Here is a 21,453-nt window from a genome sequence, read left to right as displayed (position 1 = left end):
CATTTGTATGGGAGCTATATGATATAGTGATCCGATCCGGCTAAATCCGAGATATACAACGCCTGCAGTATATACAAGCCTACATGCAAAATTTCAGCTCTGTAGCTCTTTCGGTCTAAGAGGAGTTTGCGTTGATCCAGACGGACGGACGGACGGACGGACATGGTGATTTGAACTCGTCTCGTCGTGCTGATCAAGAATATATATACTTTATATGGTCGGAAATGCTTCCTTCTATGCGTACCCAATATACCCTTTTTGCAAGGGTATAAAAAAAATTAATATATATGTATACATAACTATATTCGAAATTTAGAAGAAAACTGCCGATTATATAAAACTAAATTAAAATGACGTCAATTAGCTTAGATATACCCATTCAGAAAATAAAACAGGATCAGACGTTGGTTATATTCAATAATCTCTTAGCTTTTCAACTATTTTAAAGAAAATTCTTAATAATTCACTTATTAAAAAGTGCCAGAAATATTTGACAATTGCCTACTGCTCAGCTTATTTCGAAAGTATCTAGTACTTTCGGCGAGACGGAAGCAATTCACATTTTTTTGAGATCTAAGAAGGCCTGGGATGTTTGTAAAATTCGACCTGGTCAAGGGGTACAGTACTTCAATCATTCTACTTCGTGAACTCATACAGTCAACATCAAAAATAAAACAAAAAGCTTTCCCTTACTTCTGAAAATCAAAAAAAAAAAAAAAAACAAAAGTGAAAATTTGTTGACTGTTCAATTGATCCTGCAATCCGAAAAAGGTAAGTAAACGTAAGAATATTACTTTTCATAATCGTGACCAAGTGCTCTTTTCCAGCCATTGAAGCATATGAATGCTCAATATTCAGCCGGGAACTTTGGAGATATCTGCTTCTGATGTTACGTTGGCCGATTCAGATCTCATAGCAGAAGTTGCTGCGTTGGAAGGGAATAAAAGTGTGAGGCCGATTATGTCGTGCTACGACGGCAATAATTTTGTGGGCCAGATTATGGTTGAGCATGTCTTGAGTGATGGTCAGAGTTCATCGGACTCTAGTTTTGAGACTGTATCATCGGATTGTAGCCATCTCTCTCTAAGTGAGCTCTCAAGAATCGCTCTCGTATCAAGCAATCTCAAACGGGGACACAAACGAAAAGCCCATGAAAAACCCATAGAGACTAAACGGTAAGTGTTAGAAATAGGAAATCCAAATTCAGTATGACCGAATATTCCGTCTTTTCAAATAGGTTCAAAAAGGTTTCCGAATCCGGTAAGGAGAGTGTACAAATCCACTCGTATGGAGGTATGGAGGAGGCATGCGGTATGGGAGGCTGCGAAATCAAATCCAGACCATGCTCGGTTAAATCTGAGAAGGAGATAGAACCGGATGTTATAAATGGTCAGCGGCCCCCTTATATAAACATACTTCCAGAGAACTCCACTTCTCCGTCGTAATATCAGAGTTCTGCAGTTCCAGGAGCTTGAAAATTCGATGCAAACAAGGTTCGACCTTTGGCCACGTAACTCTGGCCATGGAGAGAGAACCGGATGGTATAAATGGTCAGCAGCCCCCTTACATAAACATACTTCCAGAGAACAGGCAGTTGGTTGTGGTGGTGGTTTCCTCCGCGGAATGCGCTTAACTTTTGCGATCTGTTAGAACAGTTCTTTGGGATATTTTCGGCATTGGGAAACGATAGTTTATCGTAATAGAAAAATAATAAAATGTAATAATCATTTATGGACGTTGATTTACTAACGAAATTTTGGCAAGTAAATTTTGTCATCAAAGTTTATTATGCTAAAAGTAACCACGTTCTGGTTTCACATCTTTTTCGTCGCGGCACTCTTTTGGCTAGGTCACGGCTGGAACAGGAATACGTAAACAGATATTCAATATAAGTTGTCAGGGATAAGGATAATGAAGAAAACTGACTTGTATAAAACTAAATTAAAACTGGAGGCCAGGGCTTACTTCGACCGCGTCAAAGTTTGTATACCCTTGCAACTATTTTGGTAACTCTTTCCTTATCCTTAGCCGTCACAGTGGAAAATCGTTTTCTCTAAAAAGACTAATATTGCAAAAGAACGGCCTACAATCTTAGCATAGAAAAGAACGAAGATATTGATCAAATTGTTTTCCACCGATCGTTCCTATGGGAGCTATATGATATAGTCACTCGATCTTGATCAAGTTTGGCATAGTCGTTTATATGTGTAATTAACTTAAAAATATTAAATTTCATGATAATAGCTCAGAAAATAACGAAGTTATTAAGGAAAGTCACTGTTCGTGACTTTGCCATTTGTATATGATATAGTGATCCGATCTGGCTAAATCAAGAATTTAGCTCGTGCTGATCAAGAATATATATACTTTATATGGTCGGAAATGCTTCCTTCTATGCGTTGCACACTTTTGACCAAAATTAATATACCCTTTTTGCAAGGGTATAAAAAAATTAAATTATATGTATACATAACTATATTCGAAATTTAGAAGAAAACTGCCGATTATATAAAACTAAATTAAAACAACGTCAATTAGCTTAGATATACCCATTCAGAAAATAAAACAGGATTCAGCCGTTGGGTTATATTCAATATTCTCTTAGCTTTTCAACTATTTTAAAGAAAATTCTTAATAATTCACTTATTAAAAAGTGCCAGAAATATTTGGCAATTGCCTACTGCTCAGCTTATTTTCGAAAGTATCTAGTACTTTCGGCGAGACGGAAGCAATTCACATTTTTTTGAGATCTAAGAAGGCCTGGGATGTTTGTAAAACTCGACCTGGTCAAGGGTGTACAGTACTTCAATCATTCTACTTCGTGAACTCATACAGTCAACATCAAAAATAAAACAAAAACCTTTCCCTTACTTCTGAAAATCAAAAAAAAAAAAAAACAAAAGTGAAAATTTGTTGACTTTTCAATTGAGCTTGCAATCCAAAAAGGTAAGTAAACGTAAGAATATTACTTTTCATAATCGTGACCAAGTGCTCTTTTCCAGCCATTGAAGCATATGAATGCTCAATATTCAGCCGGGAACATTGGAGATATCTGCTTCTGATGTTACGTGGCCGATTCAGATCTCATAGCAGAAGTTGCTGCGTTGGAAGGGAATAAAAGTGTGAGGCCGATTATGTCGTGCTACGACGGCAATAATTTTGTGGGCCAGATTATGGTTGAGCATGTCTTGAGTGATGGTCAGAGTTCATCTGACTCTAGCTTTGAGACTGTATCATCGGATTGTAGCCAGCTCTCTCTAAGTGAGCTCTCAAGAATCGCTCTCGTATCAAGCAATCTCAAACGGGGACACAAACGAAAAGCCCATGAAAAACCCATAGAGACTAAACGGTAAGTGTTAGAAATAGGAAATCCAAATTCAGTATGACCGAATATTCCGTCTTTTCAAAATAGGTTCAAAAAGGTTTCCGAATCCGTAAGGAGAGTGTACAAATCCACTCGTATGGAGGTATGGAGGAGGCATGCGGTATGGGAGGCTGCGAAATCAAATCCAGACCATGCTCGGTTAAATCTGAGAAGGAGATAGAACCGGATGTTATAAATGGTCAGCGGCCCCCTTATATAAACATACTTCCAGAGAACTCCACTTCTCCGTCGTAATATCAGAGTTCTGCTGTTCCAGGAGCTTGAAAATTCGATGCAAACAAGGTTCGACCTTTGGCCACGTACCTCTGGCCATGGAGATAGAACCGGATGATATAAATGGTCAGCAGCCCCCTTACATAAACATACTTCCAGAGAACAGGCAGTTGGTTGTGGTGGTGGTTTCCTCCGCGGAATGTGCTTAAAACTTTTGCGGTCTGTTAGAACAGTTCTTTGGGATATTTTCGGCATTGGGAAACGTTCGCAGATTAGACTTTAATGAGGTGACTCCGGGGATGGAGTATAATGGCCGGCGCTTTATAGCAGCTGGCAACGAAGATACAATGGAATAGGTGGCGAGCAACGTATGTTCTATGAAGCCTTACGTCTTATAGTTTGTAAGACTAACGGCCTCATAGAACATACATTGCTCGCCACCCATTCCCTGGTTTCTTCGTTGGCCGCTGCGATGTAGAGCCGGCCATTGTATTCAGTCACCGGAGTGACCTCATTAAAGTCTAAGCTGCGAACGTTTCCGAAATCCAAAAATATCCAAAAGATCTGTTCTAACAGATCGCAAAAGTTTTTTGCGCATTCCGAGTAGGAAACCACCACCACAACAAACTGCCTGATCTCTGGAAGTATGTTTATGTAAGGGGGCTGCTGACCATTTATACCATCCGGTTCTCTCTCCATGGCCAGAGTTACGTGGCCAAAGGTCGAACCTTGTTTGCATCGAATTTTCAAGCTCCTGGAACTGCAGAACTCTGATACTACGACGGAGAAGTGGGCTGTGATGAGCCGGGAAAATGCGCCCCCTATAGTCACGGATATTTGCCCAAATGAACAGGTTGAGATCTGGATGGATGCGGACAGTGTGGATATCATCAAGGAGAGATACAACAGCCTCAAACTATCTTTTTGGATGATCGAATTTGAGTTTTGCAATTAGATGACGCTAATATGTTTTTATTTTATGGAATCTATATTTTGAAATATTAAAAAAAAGGGACGATTACGGCAGACTCATTTGTCTACCGATTATTCTGACTGGCAACGGTCAAACGATAGTTTATCGTAATAGAAAAATAATAAAATGTAATAATCATTTATGGACGTTGCTTTACTAACGAAACTTTGGCAAGTAAATTTTGTCATCAAAGTTTATTATGCTAAAAGTATCCACGTTCTGGTTTCACATCTTTTTCGTCGCGGCACTCTTTTGGCTAGGTCACGGGTGGAACAGGAATACGTAATCAGATATTCAATATAAGTTGTCAGGGATAAGGATAATGAAGAAAACTGACTTATATAAAACTAAATTAAAACTGGAGGGCCAGGGCTTACTTCGACCGCGTCAAAGTTTGTATACCCTTGCAACTATTTTGGTAACTCTTTCCTTATCATTAGCCGTCACAGTGGAAAAATGTTTGCTCTAAAAAGACTAATATTGCAAAAAAACGGCCTACAATCTTAGCATAGAAAAGAACGAAGATATTGATCAAAGTCACTGTTTTCCACCGATTTTGGTAACTCTTTCCTTATCCTTAGCCGTCACAGTGGAAAAACGTTTTCTCTAAAAAGACTAATATTGCAAAAGAACGGCCTACAATCTTAGCATAGAAAAGAACGAAGATATTGATCAAATTGTTTTCCACCGATCGTTCCTATGGGAGCTATATGATATAGTCACTCGATCTTGATCAAGTTTGGCATAGTCGTTTATATGTGTAATTAACTTAAAAATATTAAATTTCATGATAATAGCTCAAAAAATGAAGTTAATATGATATAGTCACTCGATCTTGATCAAATTTGGCATAGTCGTTTATATGTGTAATTAACTTAAAAATATTAAATTTCATGATAATAGCTCAAAAAATAACGAAGTTATTAAGAAAAGTCACTGTTCGTGACTTTGCCATTTATATGGGAGCTATATGATATAGTGATCCGATCCGGCTGAATCCGAGATATACAACGCCTGCAGTATATACAAGCCTACATGCAAAATTTCAGCTCTGTAGCTCTTTCGGTCTAGGAGGAGTTTGCGTTGATCCAGACGGACGGACGGACATGGCGATTTGAACTCGTCTCGTCGTGCTGATCAAGAATATATATACTTTATATGGTCGGAAATGCTTCCTTCTATGCGTTGCACACTTTTGACCAAAATTAATATACCCTTTTTGCAAGGGTATAAAAAAAATTAAATTATATGTATACATAACTATATTCGAAATTTAGAAGAAAACTGCCGATTATATAAAACTAAATTAAAACAACGTCAATTAGCTTAGATATACCCATTCAGAAAATAAAACAGGATTCAGCCGTTGGGTTATATTCAATAATCTCTTAGCTTTTCAACTATTTTAAAGAAAATTCTTAATAATTCACTTATTAAAAAGTGCCAGAAATATTTGGCAATTGCCTACTGCTCAGCTTATTTTCGAAAGTATCTAGTATTTTCGGCGAGACGGAAGCAATTCACATTTTTTTGAGATCTAAGAAGGCCTGGGATGTTTGTAAAACTCGACCTGGTCAAGGGTGTACAGTACTTCAATCATTCTACTTCGTGAACTCATACAGTCAACATCAAAAATAAAACAAAAACCTTTCCCTTACTTCTGAAAATCAAAAAAAAAAAAAAACAAAAGTGAAAATTTGTTGACTGATTGATCCTGCAATCCGAAAAAGGTAAGTAAACGTAAGAATATTACTTTTCATAATCGTGACCAAGAGTTCTTTTCCAGCCATTGAAGCATATGAATGCTCAATATTCAGCCGGGAACATTGGAGATATCTGCTTCTGATGTTACGTTGGCCGATTCAGATCTCATAGCAGAAGTTGCTGCGTTGGAAGGGGCTTTGAGACTGTATCATCGGATTGTAGCCAGCTCTCTCTGAGTGAGCTCTCAAGAATCGCTCTCGTATCAAGCAATCTCAAACGGGGACACAAACGAAAAGGTAAGTGTTAGAAATAGGAAATCCAAATTCAGTATGACCGAATATTGTGCGAATAAGTGCTTAAAACTTATGCGATCTGTTAGAACAGTTCTTTGGGATATTTTTGGCATTGGGAAACGTTCACAGATTAGACTTTAATGAGGTGACTCCGGGGATTGAGTATAATGGCCGGCTCTTTATAGCAGCTGGCAACGAAGATACAATGGAATGGGTGGCGCGCAACGTATGTTCTATGAAGCCTTACGTCTTATAGTTTGTAAGACTAACGGCCTCATAGAACATACATTGCTCGCCACCCATTCCCTGGTTTCTTCGTTGGCCGCTGCGATGTAGAGCCGGCCATTGTATTCAGTCACCGGAGTGACCTCATTAAAGTCTAAGCTGCGAACGTTTCCGAAATCCAAAAATATCCAAAAGATCTGTTCTAACAGATCGCAAAAGTTTTTTGCGCATTCCGAGTAGGAAACCACCACCACAACAAACTGCCTGATCTCTGGAAGTATGTTTATGTAAGGGGGCTGCTGACCATTTATACCATCCGGTTCTCTCTCCATGGCCAGAGTTACGTGGCCAAAGGTCGAACCTTGTTTGCATCGAATTTTCAAGCTCCTGGAACTGCAGAACTCTGATACTACGACGGAGAAGTGGGCTGTGATGAGCCGGGAAAATGCGCCCCCTATAGTCACGGATATTTGCCCAAATGAACAGGTTGAGATCTGGATGGATGCGGACAGTGTGGATATCATCAAGGAGAGATACAACAGCCTCAAACTATCTTTTTGGATGATCGAATTTGAGTTTTGCGATTAGATGACGCTAATATGTTTTTATTTTATGGAATCTATATTTTGAAATATTAAAAAAAAGGGACGATTACGGCAGACTCATTTGTCTACCGATTATTCTGACTGGCAACGGTCAAACGATAGTTTATCGTAATAGAAAAATAATATAATGTAATAATCATTTATGGACGTTGCTTTACTAACGAAACTTTGGCAAGTAAATTTTGTCATCAAAGTTTATTATGCTAAAAGTATCCACGTTCTGGTTTCACATCTTTTTCGTCGCGGCACTCTTTTGGCTAGGTCACGGCTGGAACAGGAATACGTAATCAGATATTCAATATAAGTTGTCAGGGATAAGGATAATGAAGAAAACTGACTTATATAAAACTAAATTAAAACTGGAGGGCCAGGGCTTACTTCGACCGCGTCAAAGTTTGTATACCCTTGCAACTATTTTGGTAACTCTTTCCTTATCATTAGCCGTCACAGTGGAAAAATGTTTGCTCTAAAAAGACTAATATTGCAAAAAAACGGCCTACAATCTTAGCATAGAAAAGAACGAAGATATTGATCAAAGTCACTGTTTTCCACCGATTTTGGTAACTCTTTCCTTATCCTTAGCCGTCACAGTGGAAAAACGTTTTCTCTAAAAAGACTAATATTGCAAAAGAACGGCCTACAATCTTAGCATAGAAAAGAACGAAGATATTGATCAAATTGTTTTCCACCGATCGTTCCTATGGGAGCTATATGATATAGTCACTCGATCTTGATCAAGTTTGGCATAGTCGTTTATATGTGTAATTAACTTAAAAATATTAAATTTCATGATAATAGCTCAAAAAATGAAGTTAATATGATATAGTCACTCGATCTTGATCAAATTTGGCATAGTCGTTTATATGTGTAATTAACTTAAAAATATTAAATTTCATGATAATAGCTCAAAAAATAACGAAGTTATTAAGAAAAGTCACTGTTCGTGACTTTGCCATTTATATGGGAGCTATATGATATAGTGATCCGATCCGGCTGAATCCGAGATATACAACGCCTGCAGTATATACAAGCGTACATGCAAAATTTCAGCTCTGTAGCTCTTTCGGTCTAAGAGGAGTTTGCGTTGATCCAGACGGACGGACGGACATGGCGATTTGAACTCGTCTCGTCGTGCTGATCAAGAATATATATACTTTATATGGTCGGAAATTCTTCCTTCTATGCGTTGCACACTTTTGACCAAAATTAATATACCCTTTTGCAAGGGTATAAAAAAAATTAAATTATATGTATACATAACTATATTCGAAATTTAGAAGAAAACTGCCGATTATATAAAACTAAATTAAAACAACGTCAATTAGCTTAGATATACCCATTCAGAAAATAAAACAGGATTCAGCCGTTGGGTTATATTCAATAATCTCTTAGCTTTTCAACTATTTTAAAGAAAATTCTTAATAATTCACTTATTAAAAAGTGCCAGAAATATTTGGCAATTGCCTACTGCTCAGCTTATTTTCGAAAGTATCTAGTATTTTCGGCGAGACGGAAGCAATTCACATTTTTTTGAGATCTAAGAAGGCCTGGGATGTTTGTAAAACTCGACCTGGTCAAGGGTGTACAGTACTTCAATCATTCTACTTCGTGAACTCATACAGTCAACATCAAAAATAAAACAAAAACCTTTCCCTTACTTCTGAAAATCAAAAAAAAAAAAAAACAAAAGTGAAAATTTGTTGACTGATTGATCCTGCAATCCGAAAAAGGTAAGTAAACGTAAGAATATTACTTTTCATAATCGTGACCAAGTGCTCTTTTCCAGCCATTGAAGCATATGAATGCTCAATATTCAGCCGGGAACATTGGAGATATCTGCTTCTGATGTTAGTCAGATCTCATAGCAGAAGTTGCTGCGTTGGAAGGGAATAAAAGTGTGAGGCCGATTATGTCGTGCTACGACGGCAATAATTTCGTGGGCCAGATTATGGTTGAGCATGTCTTGAGTGATGGTCAGAGTTCATCTGACTCTAGCTTTGAGACTGTATCATCGGATTGTAGCCAGCTCTCTCTAAGTGAGCTCTCAAGAATCGCTCTCGTATCAATCAATCTCAGACACAAACGAAAAGCCCATGAAAAACCCATAGAGACTAAACGGTAAGTGTTATAAATAGGATATCCAAATTCAGTATGACCGAATATTCCGTCTTTTCAAAATAGGTTCAAAAAGGTTCTCGAATCCAGTAAGGAGAGTGTACAAATTCACTCGTATGGAGGTATGGAGGAGGCATGCGGTATGGGAAGCTGCGAAATCAAATCCAGACCATGCTCGGTTAAATCTGAGAAGGAGATAGAACCGGATGTTATAAATGGTCAGCGGCCCCCTTATATAAACATACTTCCAGAGAACTCCACTTCTCCGTCGTAATATCAGAGTTCTGCTGTTCCAGGAGCTTGAAAATTCGATGCAAACAAGGTTCGACCTTTGGCCACGTACCTCTGGCCATAGAGATAGAACCGGATGATATAAATGGTCAGCAGCCCCTTACATAAACATACTTCCAGAGAACAGGCAGTTGGTTGTGGTGGTGGTTTCCTCCGCGGAATGTGCTTAAAACTTTTGCGATCTGTTAGAACAGTTCTTTGGGATATTTTCGGCATTGGGAAACGTTCGCAGATTAGACTTTAATGAGGTGACTCCGGGATGGAGTATAATGGCCGGCGCTTTATAGCAGCTGGCAACGAAGATACAATGGAATAGGTGGCGAGCAACGTATGTTCTATGAAGCCTTACGTCTTATAGTTTGTAAGACTAACGGCCTCATAGAACATACATTGCTCGCCACCCATTCCCTGGTTTCGTTGGCCGCTGCGATGTAGAGCCGGCCATTGTATTCAGTCACCGGAGTGACCTCATTAAAGTCTAAGCTGCGAACGTTTCTGAAATCCAAAAATATCCAAAAGATCTGTTCTAACAGATCGCAAAAGTTTTTTGCGCATTCCGAGTAGGAAACCACCACCACAACAAACTGCCTGATCTCTGGAAGTATGTTTATGTAAGGGGGCTGCTGACCATTTATACCATTCGGTTCTCTCTCCATGGCCAGAGTTACGTGGCCAAAGGTCGAACCTTGTTTGCATCGAATTTTCAAGCTCCTGGAACTGCAGAACTCTGATACTACGACGGAGAAGTGGGCTGTGATGAGCCGGGAAAATGCGCCCCTATAGTCACGGATATTTGCCCAAATGAACAGGTTGAGATCTGGATGGATGCGGACAGTGTGGATATCATCAAGGAGAGATACAACAGCCTCAAACTATCTTTTTGGATGATCGAATTTGAGTTTTGCGATTAGATGACGCTAATATGTTTTTATTTTATGGAATTTATATTTTGAAATATTAAAAAAAAGTGACGATTACGGTAGACTCATTTGTCTACCGATTATTCTGACTGGCAACGGTCAACGATAGTTTATCGTAATAGAAAAATAATAAAATGTAATAATCATTTATGGACGTTGCTTTACTAACGAAACTTTGGCAAGTAAATTTTGTCATCAAAGTTTATTATGCTAAAAGTATCCACGTTCTGGTTTCACATCTTTTTCGTCGCGGCACTCTTTTGGCTAGGTCACGGCTGGAACAGGAATACGTAATCAGATATTCAATATAAGTTGTCAGGGATAAGGATAATGAAGAAAACTGACTTATATAAAACTAAATTAAAACTGGAGGGCCAGGGCTTACTTCGACCGCGTCAAAGTTTGTATACCCTTGCAACTATTTTGGTAACTCTTTCCTTATCATTAGCCGTCACAGTGGAAAAATGTTTGCTCTAAAAGACTAATATTGCAAAAAAACGGCCTACAATCTTAGCATAGAAAAGAACGAAGATATTGATCAAAGTCACTGTTTTCCACCGATCGTTTCTATGGGAGCTATATGATATAGTCACTCGATCTTGATCAAATTTGGCATAGTCGTTTATATGTGTAATTAACTTAAAAATATTAAATTTCATGATAATAGCTCAGAAAATAACGAAGTTATTAAGGAAAGTCACTGTTCGTGACTTTGCCATTTGTATATGATATAGTGATCCGATCCGGCTAAATCAAGAATTTAGCTCGTGCTGATCAAGAATATATATACTTTATATGGTCGGAAATGCTTCCTTCTATGCGTTGCACACTTTTGACCAAAATTAATATACCCTTTTTGCAAGGGTATAAAAAAAATTAAATTATATGTATACATAACTATATTCGAAATTTAGAAGAAAACTGCCGATTATATAAAACTAAATTAAAACAACGTCAATTAGCTTAGATATACCCATTCAGAAAATAAAACAGGATTCAGCCGTTGGGTTATATTCAATAATCTCTTAGCTTTTCAACTATTTTAAAGAAAATTCTTAATAATTCACTTATTAAAAGTGCCAGAAATATTTGGCAATTGCCTACTGCTCAGCTTATTTTCGAAAGTATCTAGTACTTTCGGCGAGACGGAAGCAATTCACATTTTTTTGAGATCTAAGAAGGCCTGGGATGTTTGTAAAATTCGACCTGGTCAAGGGTGTACAGTACTTCAATCATTCTACTTCGTGAACTCATACAGTCAACATCAAAAATAAAACAAAAACCTTTCCCTTACTTCTGAAAATCAAAAAAAAAAAAACAAAAGTGAAAATTTGTTGACTGTTCAATTGAGCTTGCAATCCAAAAAGGTAAGTAAACGTAAGAATATTACTTTTCATAATCGTGACCAAGTGTTCTTTTCCAGCCATTGAAGCATATGAATGCTCAATATTCAGCCGGGAACATTGGAGATATCTGCTTCTGATGTTACGTTGGCCGATTCAGATCTCATAGCAGAAGTTGCTGCGTTGGAAGGGAATAAAAGTGTGAGGCCGATTATGTCGTGCTACGACGGCAATAATTTTGTGGGCCAGATTATGGTTGAGCATGTCTTGAGTGATGGTCAGAGTTCATCTGACTCTAGCTTTGAGACTGTATCATCGGATTGTAGCCAGCTCTCTCTAAGTTAGCTCTCAAGAATCGCTCTCGTATCAAGCAATCTCAAACGGGGACACAAACGAAAAGCCCATGAAAAACCCATAGAGACTAAACGGTAAGTGTTAGAAATAGGAAATCCAAATTCAGTATGACCGAATATTCCGTCTTTTCAAAATAGGTTCAAAAAGGTTTCCGAATCCAGTAAGGAGAGTGTACAAATCCACTCGTATGGAGGTATGGAGGAGGCATGCGGTATGGGAGGCTGCGAAATCAAATCCAGACCATGCTCGGTTAAATCTGAGAAGGAGATAGAACCGGATGTTATAAATGGTCAGCGGCCCCCTTATATAAACATACTTCCAGAGAACTCCACTTCTCCGTCGTAATATCAGAGTTCTGCTGTTCCAGGAGCTTGAAAATTCGATGCAAACAAGGTTCGACCTTTGGCCACGTACCTCTGGCCATGGAGATAGAACCGGATGATATAAATGGTCAGCAGCCCCCTTACATAAACATACTTCCAGAGAACAGGCAGTTGGTTGTGGTGGTGGTTTCCTCCGCGGAATGTGCTTAAAACTTTTGCGGTCTGTTAGAACAGTTCTTTGGGATATTTTCGGCATTGGGAAACGTTCGCAGATTAGACTTTAATGAGGTGACTCCGGGGATGGAGTATAATGGCCGGCGCTTTATAGCAGCTGGCAACGAAGATACAATGGAATAGGTGGCGAGCAACGTATGTTCTATGAAGCCTTACGTCTTATAGTTTGTAAGACTAACGGCCTCATAGAACATACATTGCTCGCCACCCATTCCCTGGTTTCTTCGTTGGCCGCTGCGATGTAGAGCCGGCCATTGTATTCAGTCACCGGAGTGACCTCATTAAAGTCTAAGCTGCGAACGTTTCCGAAATCCAAAAATATCCAAAAGATCTGTTCTAACAGATCGCAAAAGTTTTTTGCGCATTCCGAGTAGGAAACCACCACCACAACAAACTGCCTGATCTCTGGAAGTATGTTTATGTAAGGGGGCTGCTGACCATTTATACCATCCGGTTCTCTCTCCATGGCCAGAGTTACGTGGCCAAAGGTCGAACCTTGTTTGCATCGAATTTTCAAGCTCCTGGAACTGCAGAACTCTGATACTACGACGGAGAAGTGGGCTGTGATGAGCCGGGAAAATGCGCCCCCTATAGTCACGGATATTTGCCCAAATGAACAGGTTGAGATCTGGATGGATGCGGACAGTGTGGATATCATCAAGGAGAGATACAACAGCCTCAAACTATCTTTTGGATGATCGAATTTGAGTTTTGCGATTAGATGACGCTAATATGTTTTTATTTTATGGAATCTATATTTTGAAATATTAAAAAAAAGGGACGATTACGGCAGACTCATTTGTCTACCGATTATTCTGACTGGCAACGGTCAAACGATAGTTTATCGTAATAGAAAAATAATAAAATGTAATAATCATTTATGGACGTTGCTTTACTAACGAAACTTTGGCAAGTAAATTTTGTCATCAAAGTTTATTATGCTAAAAGTATCCACGTTCTGGTTTCACATCTTTTTCGTCGCGGCACTCTTTTGGCTAGGTCACGGGTGGAACAGGAATACGTAATCAGATATTCAATATAAGTTGTCAGGGATAAGGATAATGAAGAAAACTGACTTATATAAAACTAAATTAAAACTGGAGGGCCAGGGCTTACTTCGACCGCGTCAAAGTTTGTATACCCTTGCAACTATTTTGGTAACTCTTTCCTTATCATTAGCCGTCACAGTGGAAAAATGTTTGCTCTAAAAAGACTAATATTGCAAAAAAACGGCCTACAATCTTAGCATAGAAAAGAACGAAGATATTGATCAAAGTCACTGTTTTCCACCGATTTTGGTAACTCTTTCCTTATCCTTAGCCGTCACAGTGGAAAAACGTTTTCTCTAAAAAGACTAATATTGCAAAAGAACGGCCTACAATCTTAGCATAGAAAAGAACGAAGATATTGATCAAATTGTTTTCCACCGATCGTTCCTATGGGAGCTATATGATATAGTCACTCGATCTTGATCAAGTTTGGCATAGTCGTTTATATGTGTAATTAACTTAAAAATATTAAATTTCATGATAATAGCTCAAAAAATGAAGTTAATATGATATAGTCACTCGATCTTGATCAAATTTGGCATAGTCGTTTATATGTGTAATTAACTTAAAAATATTAAATTTCATGATAATAGCTCAAAAAATAACGAAGTTATTAAGAAAAGTCACTGTTCGTGACTTTGCCATTTATATGGGAGCTATATGATATAGTGATCCGATCCGGCTGAATCCGAGATATACAACGCCTGCAGTATATACAAGCGTACATGCAAAATTTCAGCTCTGTAGCTCTTTCGGTCTAAGAGGAGTTTGCGTTGATCCAGACGGACGGACGGACATGGCGATTTAAACTCGTCTCGTCGTGCTGATCAAGAATATATATACTTTATATGGTCGGAAATTCTTCCTTCTATGCGTTGCACACTTTTGACCAAAATTAATATACCCTTTTTGCAAGGGTATAAAAAAAATTAAATTATATGTATACATAACTATATTCGAAATTTAGAAGAAAACTGCCGATTATATAAAACTAAATTAAAACAACGTCAATTAGCTTAGATATACCCATTCAGAAAATAAAACAGGATTCAGCCGTTGGGTTATATTCAATAATCTCTTAGCTTTTCAACTATTTTAAAGAAAATTCTTAATAATTCACTTATTAAAAAGTGCCAGAAATATTTGACAATTGCCTACTGCTCAGCTTATTTTCGAAAGTATCTAGTACTTTCGGCGAGACGGAAGCAATTCACATTTTTTTGAGATCTAAGAAGGACTGGGATGTTTGTAAAACTCGACCTGGTCAAGGGTGTACAGTACTTCAATCATTCTACTTCGTGAACTCATACAGTCAACATCAAAAATAAAACAAAAACCTTTCCCTTACTTCTGAAAATCAAAAAAAAAAAAAACAAAAGTGAAAATTTGTTGACTTTTCAATTGATCCTGCAATCCGAAAAAGGTGAGTAAACGTAAGAATATTACTTTTCATAATCGTGACCAAGTGCTCTTTTCCAGCCATTGAAGCATATGAATGCTCAATATTCAGCCGGGAACATTGGAGATATCTGCTTCTGATGTTACGTTGGCCGATTCAGATCTCATAGCAGAAGTTGCTGCGTTGGAAGGGAATAAAAGTGTGAGGCCGATTATGTCGTGCTACGACGGCAATAATTTTGTGGGCCAGATTATGGTTGAGCATGTCTTGAGTGATGGTCAGAGTTCATCTGACTCTAGCTTTGAGACTGTATCATCGGATTGTAGCCAGCTCTCTCCTAAGTGAGCTCTCAAGAATCGCTCTCGTATCAAGCAATCTCAAACGGGGACACAAACGAAAAGCCCATGAAAAACCCATAGAGACTAAACGGTAAGTGTTAGAAATAGGATATCCAAATTCAGTATGACCGAATATTCCGTCTTTTCAAAATAGGTTCAAAAAGGTTCTCGAATCCAGTAAGGAGAGTGTACAAATCCACTCGTATGGAGGTATGGAGGAGGCATGCGGTATGGGAAGCTGCGAAATCAAATCCAGACCATGCTCGGTTAAATCTGAGAAGGAGATAGAACCGGATGTTATAAATGGTCAGCGGCCCCCTTATATAAACATACTTCCAGAGAACTCCACTTCTCCGTCGTAATATCAGAGTTCTGCTGTTCCAGGAGCTTGAAAATTCGATGCAAACAAGGTTCGACCTTTGGCCACGTACCTCTGGCCATAGAGATAGAACCGGATGATATAAATGGTCAGCAGCCCCCTTACATAAACATACTTCCAGAGAACAGGCAGTTGGTTGTGGTGTGGTTTCCTCCGCGGAATGTGCTTAAAACTTTTGCGATCTGTTAGAACAGTTCTTTGGGATATTTTCGGCATTGGGAAACGTTCGCAGATTAGACTTTAATGAGGTGACTCCGGGATGGAGTATAATGGCCGGCGCTTTATAGCAGCTGGCAACGAAGATACAATGGAATAGGTGGCGAGCAACGTATGTTCTATGAAGCCTTACGTCTTATAGTTTGTAAGACTAACGGCCTCATAGAACATACATTGCTCGCCACCCATTCCCTGGTTTCTTCGTTGGCCGCTGCGATGTAGAGCCGGCCATTGTATTCAGTCACCGGAGTGACCTCATTAAAGTCTAAGCTGCGAACGTTTCGGAAATCCAAAAATATCCAAAAGATCTGTTCTAACAGATCGCAAAAGTTTTTGCGCATTCCGAGTAGGAAACCACCACCACAACAAACTGCCTGATCTCTGGAAGTATGTTTATGTAAGGGGGCTGCTGACCATTTATACCATTCGGTTCTCTCTCCATGGCCAGAGTTACGTGGCCAAAGGTCGAACCTTGTTTGCATCGAATTTTCAAGCTCCTGGAACTGCAGAACTCTGATACTACGACGGAGAAGTGGGCTGTGATGAGCCGGGAAAATGCGCCCCCTATAGTCACGGATATTTGCCCAAATGAACAGGTTGAGATCTGGATGGATGCGGACAGTGTGGATATCATCAAGGAGAGATACAACAGCCTCAAACTATCTTTTTGATGATCGAAATTGAGTTTTGCGATTAGATGACGCTAATATGTTTTTATTTTATGGAATTTATATTTTGAAATATTAAAAAAAAGTGACGATTACGGCAGACTCATTTGTCTACCGATTATTCTGACTGGCAACGGTCAAACGATAGTTTATCGTAATAGAAAAATAATAAAATGTAATAATCATTTATGGACGTTGCTTTACTAACGAAACTTTGGCAAGTAAATTTTGTCATCAAAGTTTATTATGCTAAAAGTATCCACGTTCTGGTTTCACATCTTTTTCGTCGCGGCACTCTTTTGGCTAGGTCACGGCTGGAACAGGAATACGTAATCAGATATTCAATATAAGTTGTCAGGGATAAGGATAATGAAGAAAACTGACTTATATAAAACTAAATTAAAACTGGAGGGCCAGGGCTTACTTCGACCGCGTCAAAGTTTGTATACCCTTGCAACTATTTTGGTAACTCTTTCCTTATCATTAGCCGTCACAGTGGAAAAATGTTTGCTCTAAAAAGACTAATATTGCAAAAAAACGGCCTACAATCTTAGCATAGAAAAGAACGAAGATATTGATCAAAGTCACTGTTTTCCACCGATTTTGGTAACTCTTTCCTTATCCTTAGCCGTCACGGTGGAAAAACGTTTTCTCTAAAAAGACTAATATTGCAAAAGAACGGCCTACAATCTTAGCATAGAAAAGAACGAAGATATTGATCAAATTGTTTTCCACCGATCGTTCCTATGGGAGCTATATGATATAGTCACTCGATCTTGATCAAGTTTGGCATAGTCGTTTATATGTGTAATTAACTTAAAAATATTAAATTTCATGATAATAGCTCAAAAAATGAAGTTAATATGATATAGTCACTCGATCTTGATCAAATTTGGCATAGTCGTTTATATGTGTAATTAACTTAAAAATATTAAATTTCATGATAATAGCTCAAAAAATAACGAAGTTATTAAGAAAGTCACTGTTCGTGACTTTGCCATTTATATGGGAGCTATATGATATAGTGATCCGATCCGGCTGAATCCGAGATATACAACGCCTGCAGTATATACAAGCGTACATGCAAAATTTCAGCTCTGTAGCTCTTTCGGTCTAAGAGGAGTTTGCGTTGATCCAGACGGACGGACGGACATGGCGATTTGAACTCGTCTCGTCGTGCTGATCAAGAATATATATACTTTATATGGTCGGAAATTCTTCCTTCTATGCGTTGCACACTTTTGACCAAAATTAATATACCCTATTTGCAAGGGTATAAAAAAAATTAAATTATATGTATACATAACTATATTCGAAATTTAGAAGAAAACTGCCGATTATATAAAACTAAATTAAAACAACGTCAATTAGCTTAGATATACCCATTCAGAAAATAAAACAGGATTCAGCCGTTGGGTTATATTCAATAATCTCTTAACTTTTCAACTATTTTAAAGAAAATTCTTAATAATTCACTTATTAAAAAGTGCCAGAAATATTTGGCAATTGCCTACTGCTCAGCTTATTTTCGAAAGTATCTAGTATTTTCGGCGAGACGGAAGCAATTCACATTTTTTTGAGATCTAAGAAGGCCTGGGATGTTTGTAAAACTCGACCTGGTCAAGGGTGTACAGTACTTCAATCATTCTACTTCGTGAACTCATACAGTCAACATCAAAAATAAAACAAAAACCTTTCCCTTACTTCTGAAAATCAAAAAAAAAAAAAACAAAAGTGAAAATTTGTTGACTTTTCAATTGATCCTGCAATCCAAAAAGGTAAGTAAACGTAAGAATATTACTTTTCATAATCGTGACCAAGTGCTCTTTTCCAGCCATTGAAGCATATGAATGCTCAATATTCAGCCGGGAACATTGGAGATATCTGCTTCTGATGTTAGTCAGATCTCATAGCAGAAGTTGCTGCGTTGGAAGGGAATAAAAGTGTGAGGCCGATTATGTCGTGCTACGACGGCAATAATTTCGTGGGCCAGCATGAGCATGTCTTGAGTGATGGTCAGAGTTCATCTGACTCTAGCTTTGAGACTGTATCATCGGATTGTAGCCAGCTCTCTCTAAGTGAGCTCTCAAGAATCGCTCTCGTATCAATCAATCTCAGACACAAACGAAAAGCCCATGAAAAACCCATAGAGACTAAACGGTAAGTGTTATAAATAGGATATCCAAATTCAGTATGACCGAATATTCCGTCTTTTCAAAATAGGTTCAAAAAGGTTCTCGAATCCAGTAAGGAGAGTGTACAAATTCACTCGTATGGAGGTATGGAGGAGGCATGCGGTATGGGAAGCTGCGAAATCAAATCCAGACCATGCTCGGTTAAATCTGAGAAGGAGATAGAACCGGATGTTATAAATGGTCAGCGGCCCCCTTATATAAACATACTTCCAGAGAACTCCACTTCTCCGTCATAATATCAGAGTTCTGCTGTTCCAGGAGCTTGAAAATTCGATGCAAACAAGGTTCGACCTTTGGCCACGTACCTCTGGCCATAGAGATAGAACCGGATGATATAAATGGTCAGCAGCCCCCTTACATAAACATACTTCCAGAGAACAGGCAGTTGGTTGTGGTGGTGGTTTCCTCCGCGGAATGTGCTTAAAACTTTTGCGATCTGTTAGAACAGTTCTTTGGGATATTTTTGGCATCGGGAAACGTTCGCAGATTAGACTTTAATGAGGTGACTCCGGGGATTGAGTATAACGGCCGGCTCTTTATAGCAGCTGGCAACGAAGATACAATGGAATGGGTGGCGAGCAACGTATGTTCTATGAAGCCTTACGTCTTATAGTTTGTAAGACTAACGGCCTCATAGAACATACATTGCTCGCCACCCATTCCCTGGTTTCGTTGGCCGCTGCGATGTAGAGCCGGCCATTGTATTCAGTCACCGGAGTGACCTCATTAAAGTCTAAGCTGCGAACGTTTCTGAAATCCAAAAATATCCAAAAGATCTGTTCTAACAGATCGCAAAAGTTTTTTGCGCATTCCGAGTAGGAAACCACCACCACAACAAACTGCCTGATCTCTGGAAGTATGTTTATGTAAGGGGGCTGCTGACCATTTATACCATCCGGTTCTCTCTCCATGGCCAGAGTTACGTGGCCAAAGGTCGAACCTTGTTTGCATCGAATTTTCAAGCTCCTGGAACTGCAGAACTCTGATACTACGACGGAGAAGTGGGCTGTGATGAGCCGGGAAAATGCGCCCCTATAGTCACGGATATTTGCCCAAATGAACAGGTTGATATCTGGATGGATGCGGACAGTGTGGATATCATCAAGGAGAGATACAACAGCCTCAAACTATCTTTTTGGATGATCGAATTTGAGTTTTGCGATTAGATGACGCTAATATGTTTTTATTTTATGGAATTTATATTTTGAAATATTAAAAAAAAGTGACGATTACGGCAGACTCATTTGTCTACCGATTATTCTGACTGGCAACGGTCAAACGATAGTTTATCGTAATAGAAAAATAATAAAATGTAATAATCATTTATGGACGTTGCTTTACTAACGAAACTTTGGCAAGTAAATTTTGTCATCAAAGTTTATTATGCTAAAAGTATCCACGTTCTGGTTTCACATCTTTTTCGTCGCGGCACTCTTTTGGCTAGGTCACGGCTGGAACAGGAATACGTAATCAGATATTCAATATAAGTTGTCAGGGATAAGGATAATGAAGAAAACTGACTTATATAAAACTAAATTAAAACTGGAGGGCCAGGGCTTACTTCGACCGCGTCAAAGTTTGTATACCCTTGCAACTATTTTGGTAACTCTTTCCTTATCATTAGCCGTCACAGTGGAAAAATGTTTGCTCTAAAAAGACTAATATTGCAAAAAAACGGCCTACAATCTTAGCATAGAAAAGAACGAAGATATTGATCAAAGTCACTGTTTTCCACCGATCGTTTCTATGGGAGCTATATGATATAGTCACTCGATCTTGATCAAATTTGGCATAGTCGTTTATATGTGTAATTAACTTAAAAATATTAAATTTCATGATAATAGCTCAGAAAATAACGAAGTTATTAAGGAAAGTCACTGTTCGTGACTTTGCCATTTGTATATGATATAGTGATCCGATCCGGCTAAATCAAGAATTTAGCTCGTGCTGATCAAGAATATATATACTTTATATGGTCGGAAATGCTTCCTTCTATGCGTTGCACACTTTTGACCAAAATTAATATACCCTTTTTGCAAGGGTATAAAAAAAATTAAATTATATGTATACATAACTATATTCGAAATTTAGAAGAAAACTGCCGATTATATAAAACTAAATTAAAACAACGTCAATTAGCTTAGATATACCCATTCAGAAAATAAAACAGGATTCAGCCGTTGGGTTATATTCAATAATCTCTTAGCTTTTCAACTATTTTAAAGAAAATT

At 38.4% G+C, this 21,453-nt stretch overlaps 4 protein-coding genes across 7 annotated transcripts; all 4 read left to right on the top strand.

Moving 5' to 3' along the window:
* The first annotated feature begins 707 nt into the window (after positions 1–707).
* On the top strand, positions 708–19,495 carry LOC124461182. Of its 2 annotated transcripts, XM_047012734.1 has the most exons (4): positions 708–771; positions 828–1,024; positions 19,043–19,187; positions 19,251–19,482. In XM_047012734.1, exons 2-4 carry the CDS (start codon positions 844–846, stop codon positions 19,456–19,458), a joined length of 534 nt encoding a protein of 177 aa, XP_046868690.1. In that variant the 5' UTR covers positions 708–771; positions 828–843; the 3' UTR covers positions 19,459–19,482. The 2 variants fall into 2 exon arrangements, with proteins under 2 accessions (XP_046868690.1, XP_046868691.1); XM_047012735.1 differs by lacking the exons at positions 708–771; positions 828–1,024 and adding an exon at positions 12,117–12,227 and having other exon boundaries at positions 18,932–19,187; positions 19,251–19,495.
* LOC111519739 lies at positions 3,078–4,736 on the top strand. The gene is made up of 2 exons (XM_047012737.1): positions 3,078–3,349; positions 3,413–4,736. The coding sequence occupies exons 1-2, from the start codon at positions 3,135–3,137 to the stop codon at positions 3,543–3,545; spliced, it is 348 nt and encodes a 115-aa protein (XP_046868693.1). The 5' UTR covers positions 3,078–3,134; the 3' UTR covers positions 3,546–4,736.
* Positions 6,225–9,852, top strand: LOC124461181. Of its 3 annotated transcripts, none has more exons than XR_006954960.1 (4): positions 6,225–6,301; positions 6,358–6,571; positions 9,489–9,516; positions 9,580–9,852. XR_006954960.1 is itself a non-coding variant. In XM_047012732.1 (4 exons), the coding sequence occupies exons 2-4, from the start codon at positions 6,374–6,376 to the stop codon at positions 9,785–9,787; spliced, it is 534 nt and encodes a 177-aa protein (XP_046868688.1). In that variant the 5' UTR covers positions 6,225–6,301; positions 6,358–6,373; the 3' UTR covers positions 9,788–9,852. The 3 variants fall into 3 exon arrangements, 2 of the variants coding, with proteins under 2 accessions (XP_046868688.1, XP_046868689.1); XM_047012732.1 differs by having other exon boundaries at positions 6,358–6,437; positions 9,255–9,516; XM_047012733.1 differs by lacking the exons at positions 6,225–6,301; positions 6,358–6,571 and adding an exon at positions 9,052–9,128 and having other exon boundaries at positions 9,185–9,516.
* LOC124461183 lies at positions 15,382–16,192 on the top strand. Its single transcript, XM_047012736.1, has 3 exons — positions 15,382–15,450; positions 15,507–15,855; positions 15,919–16,192. Exons 2-3 carry the CDS (start codon positions 15,701–15,703, stop codon positions 16,124–16,126), a joined length of 363 nt encoding a protein of 120 aa, XP_046868692.1. The 5' UTR covers positions 15,382–15,450; positions 15,507–15,700; the 3' UTR covers positions 16,127–16,192.
* Positions 19,496–21,453: the final 1,958 nt, after the last annotated feature.

The sequence above is a fragment of the Drosophila willistoni genome, unplaced genomic scaffold, assembly GCF_018902025.1.
Source record: "Drosophila willistoni isolate 14030-0811.24 unplaced genomic scaffold, UCI_dwil_1.1 Seg25.1, whole genome shotgun sequence".
In the NCBI taxonomy this organism is placed as follows: domain Eukaryota; kingdom Metazoa; phylum Arthropoda; class Insecta; order Diptera; family Drosophilidae; genus Drosophila; species Drosophila willistoni.
Note: the sequence above shows the minus strand (reverse complement) of the source record. Positions and strands in the feature narration are given on the sequence as shown.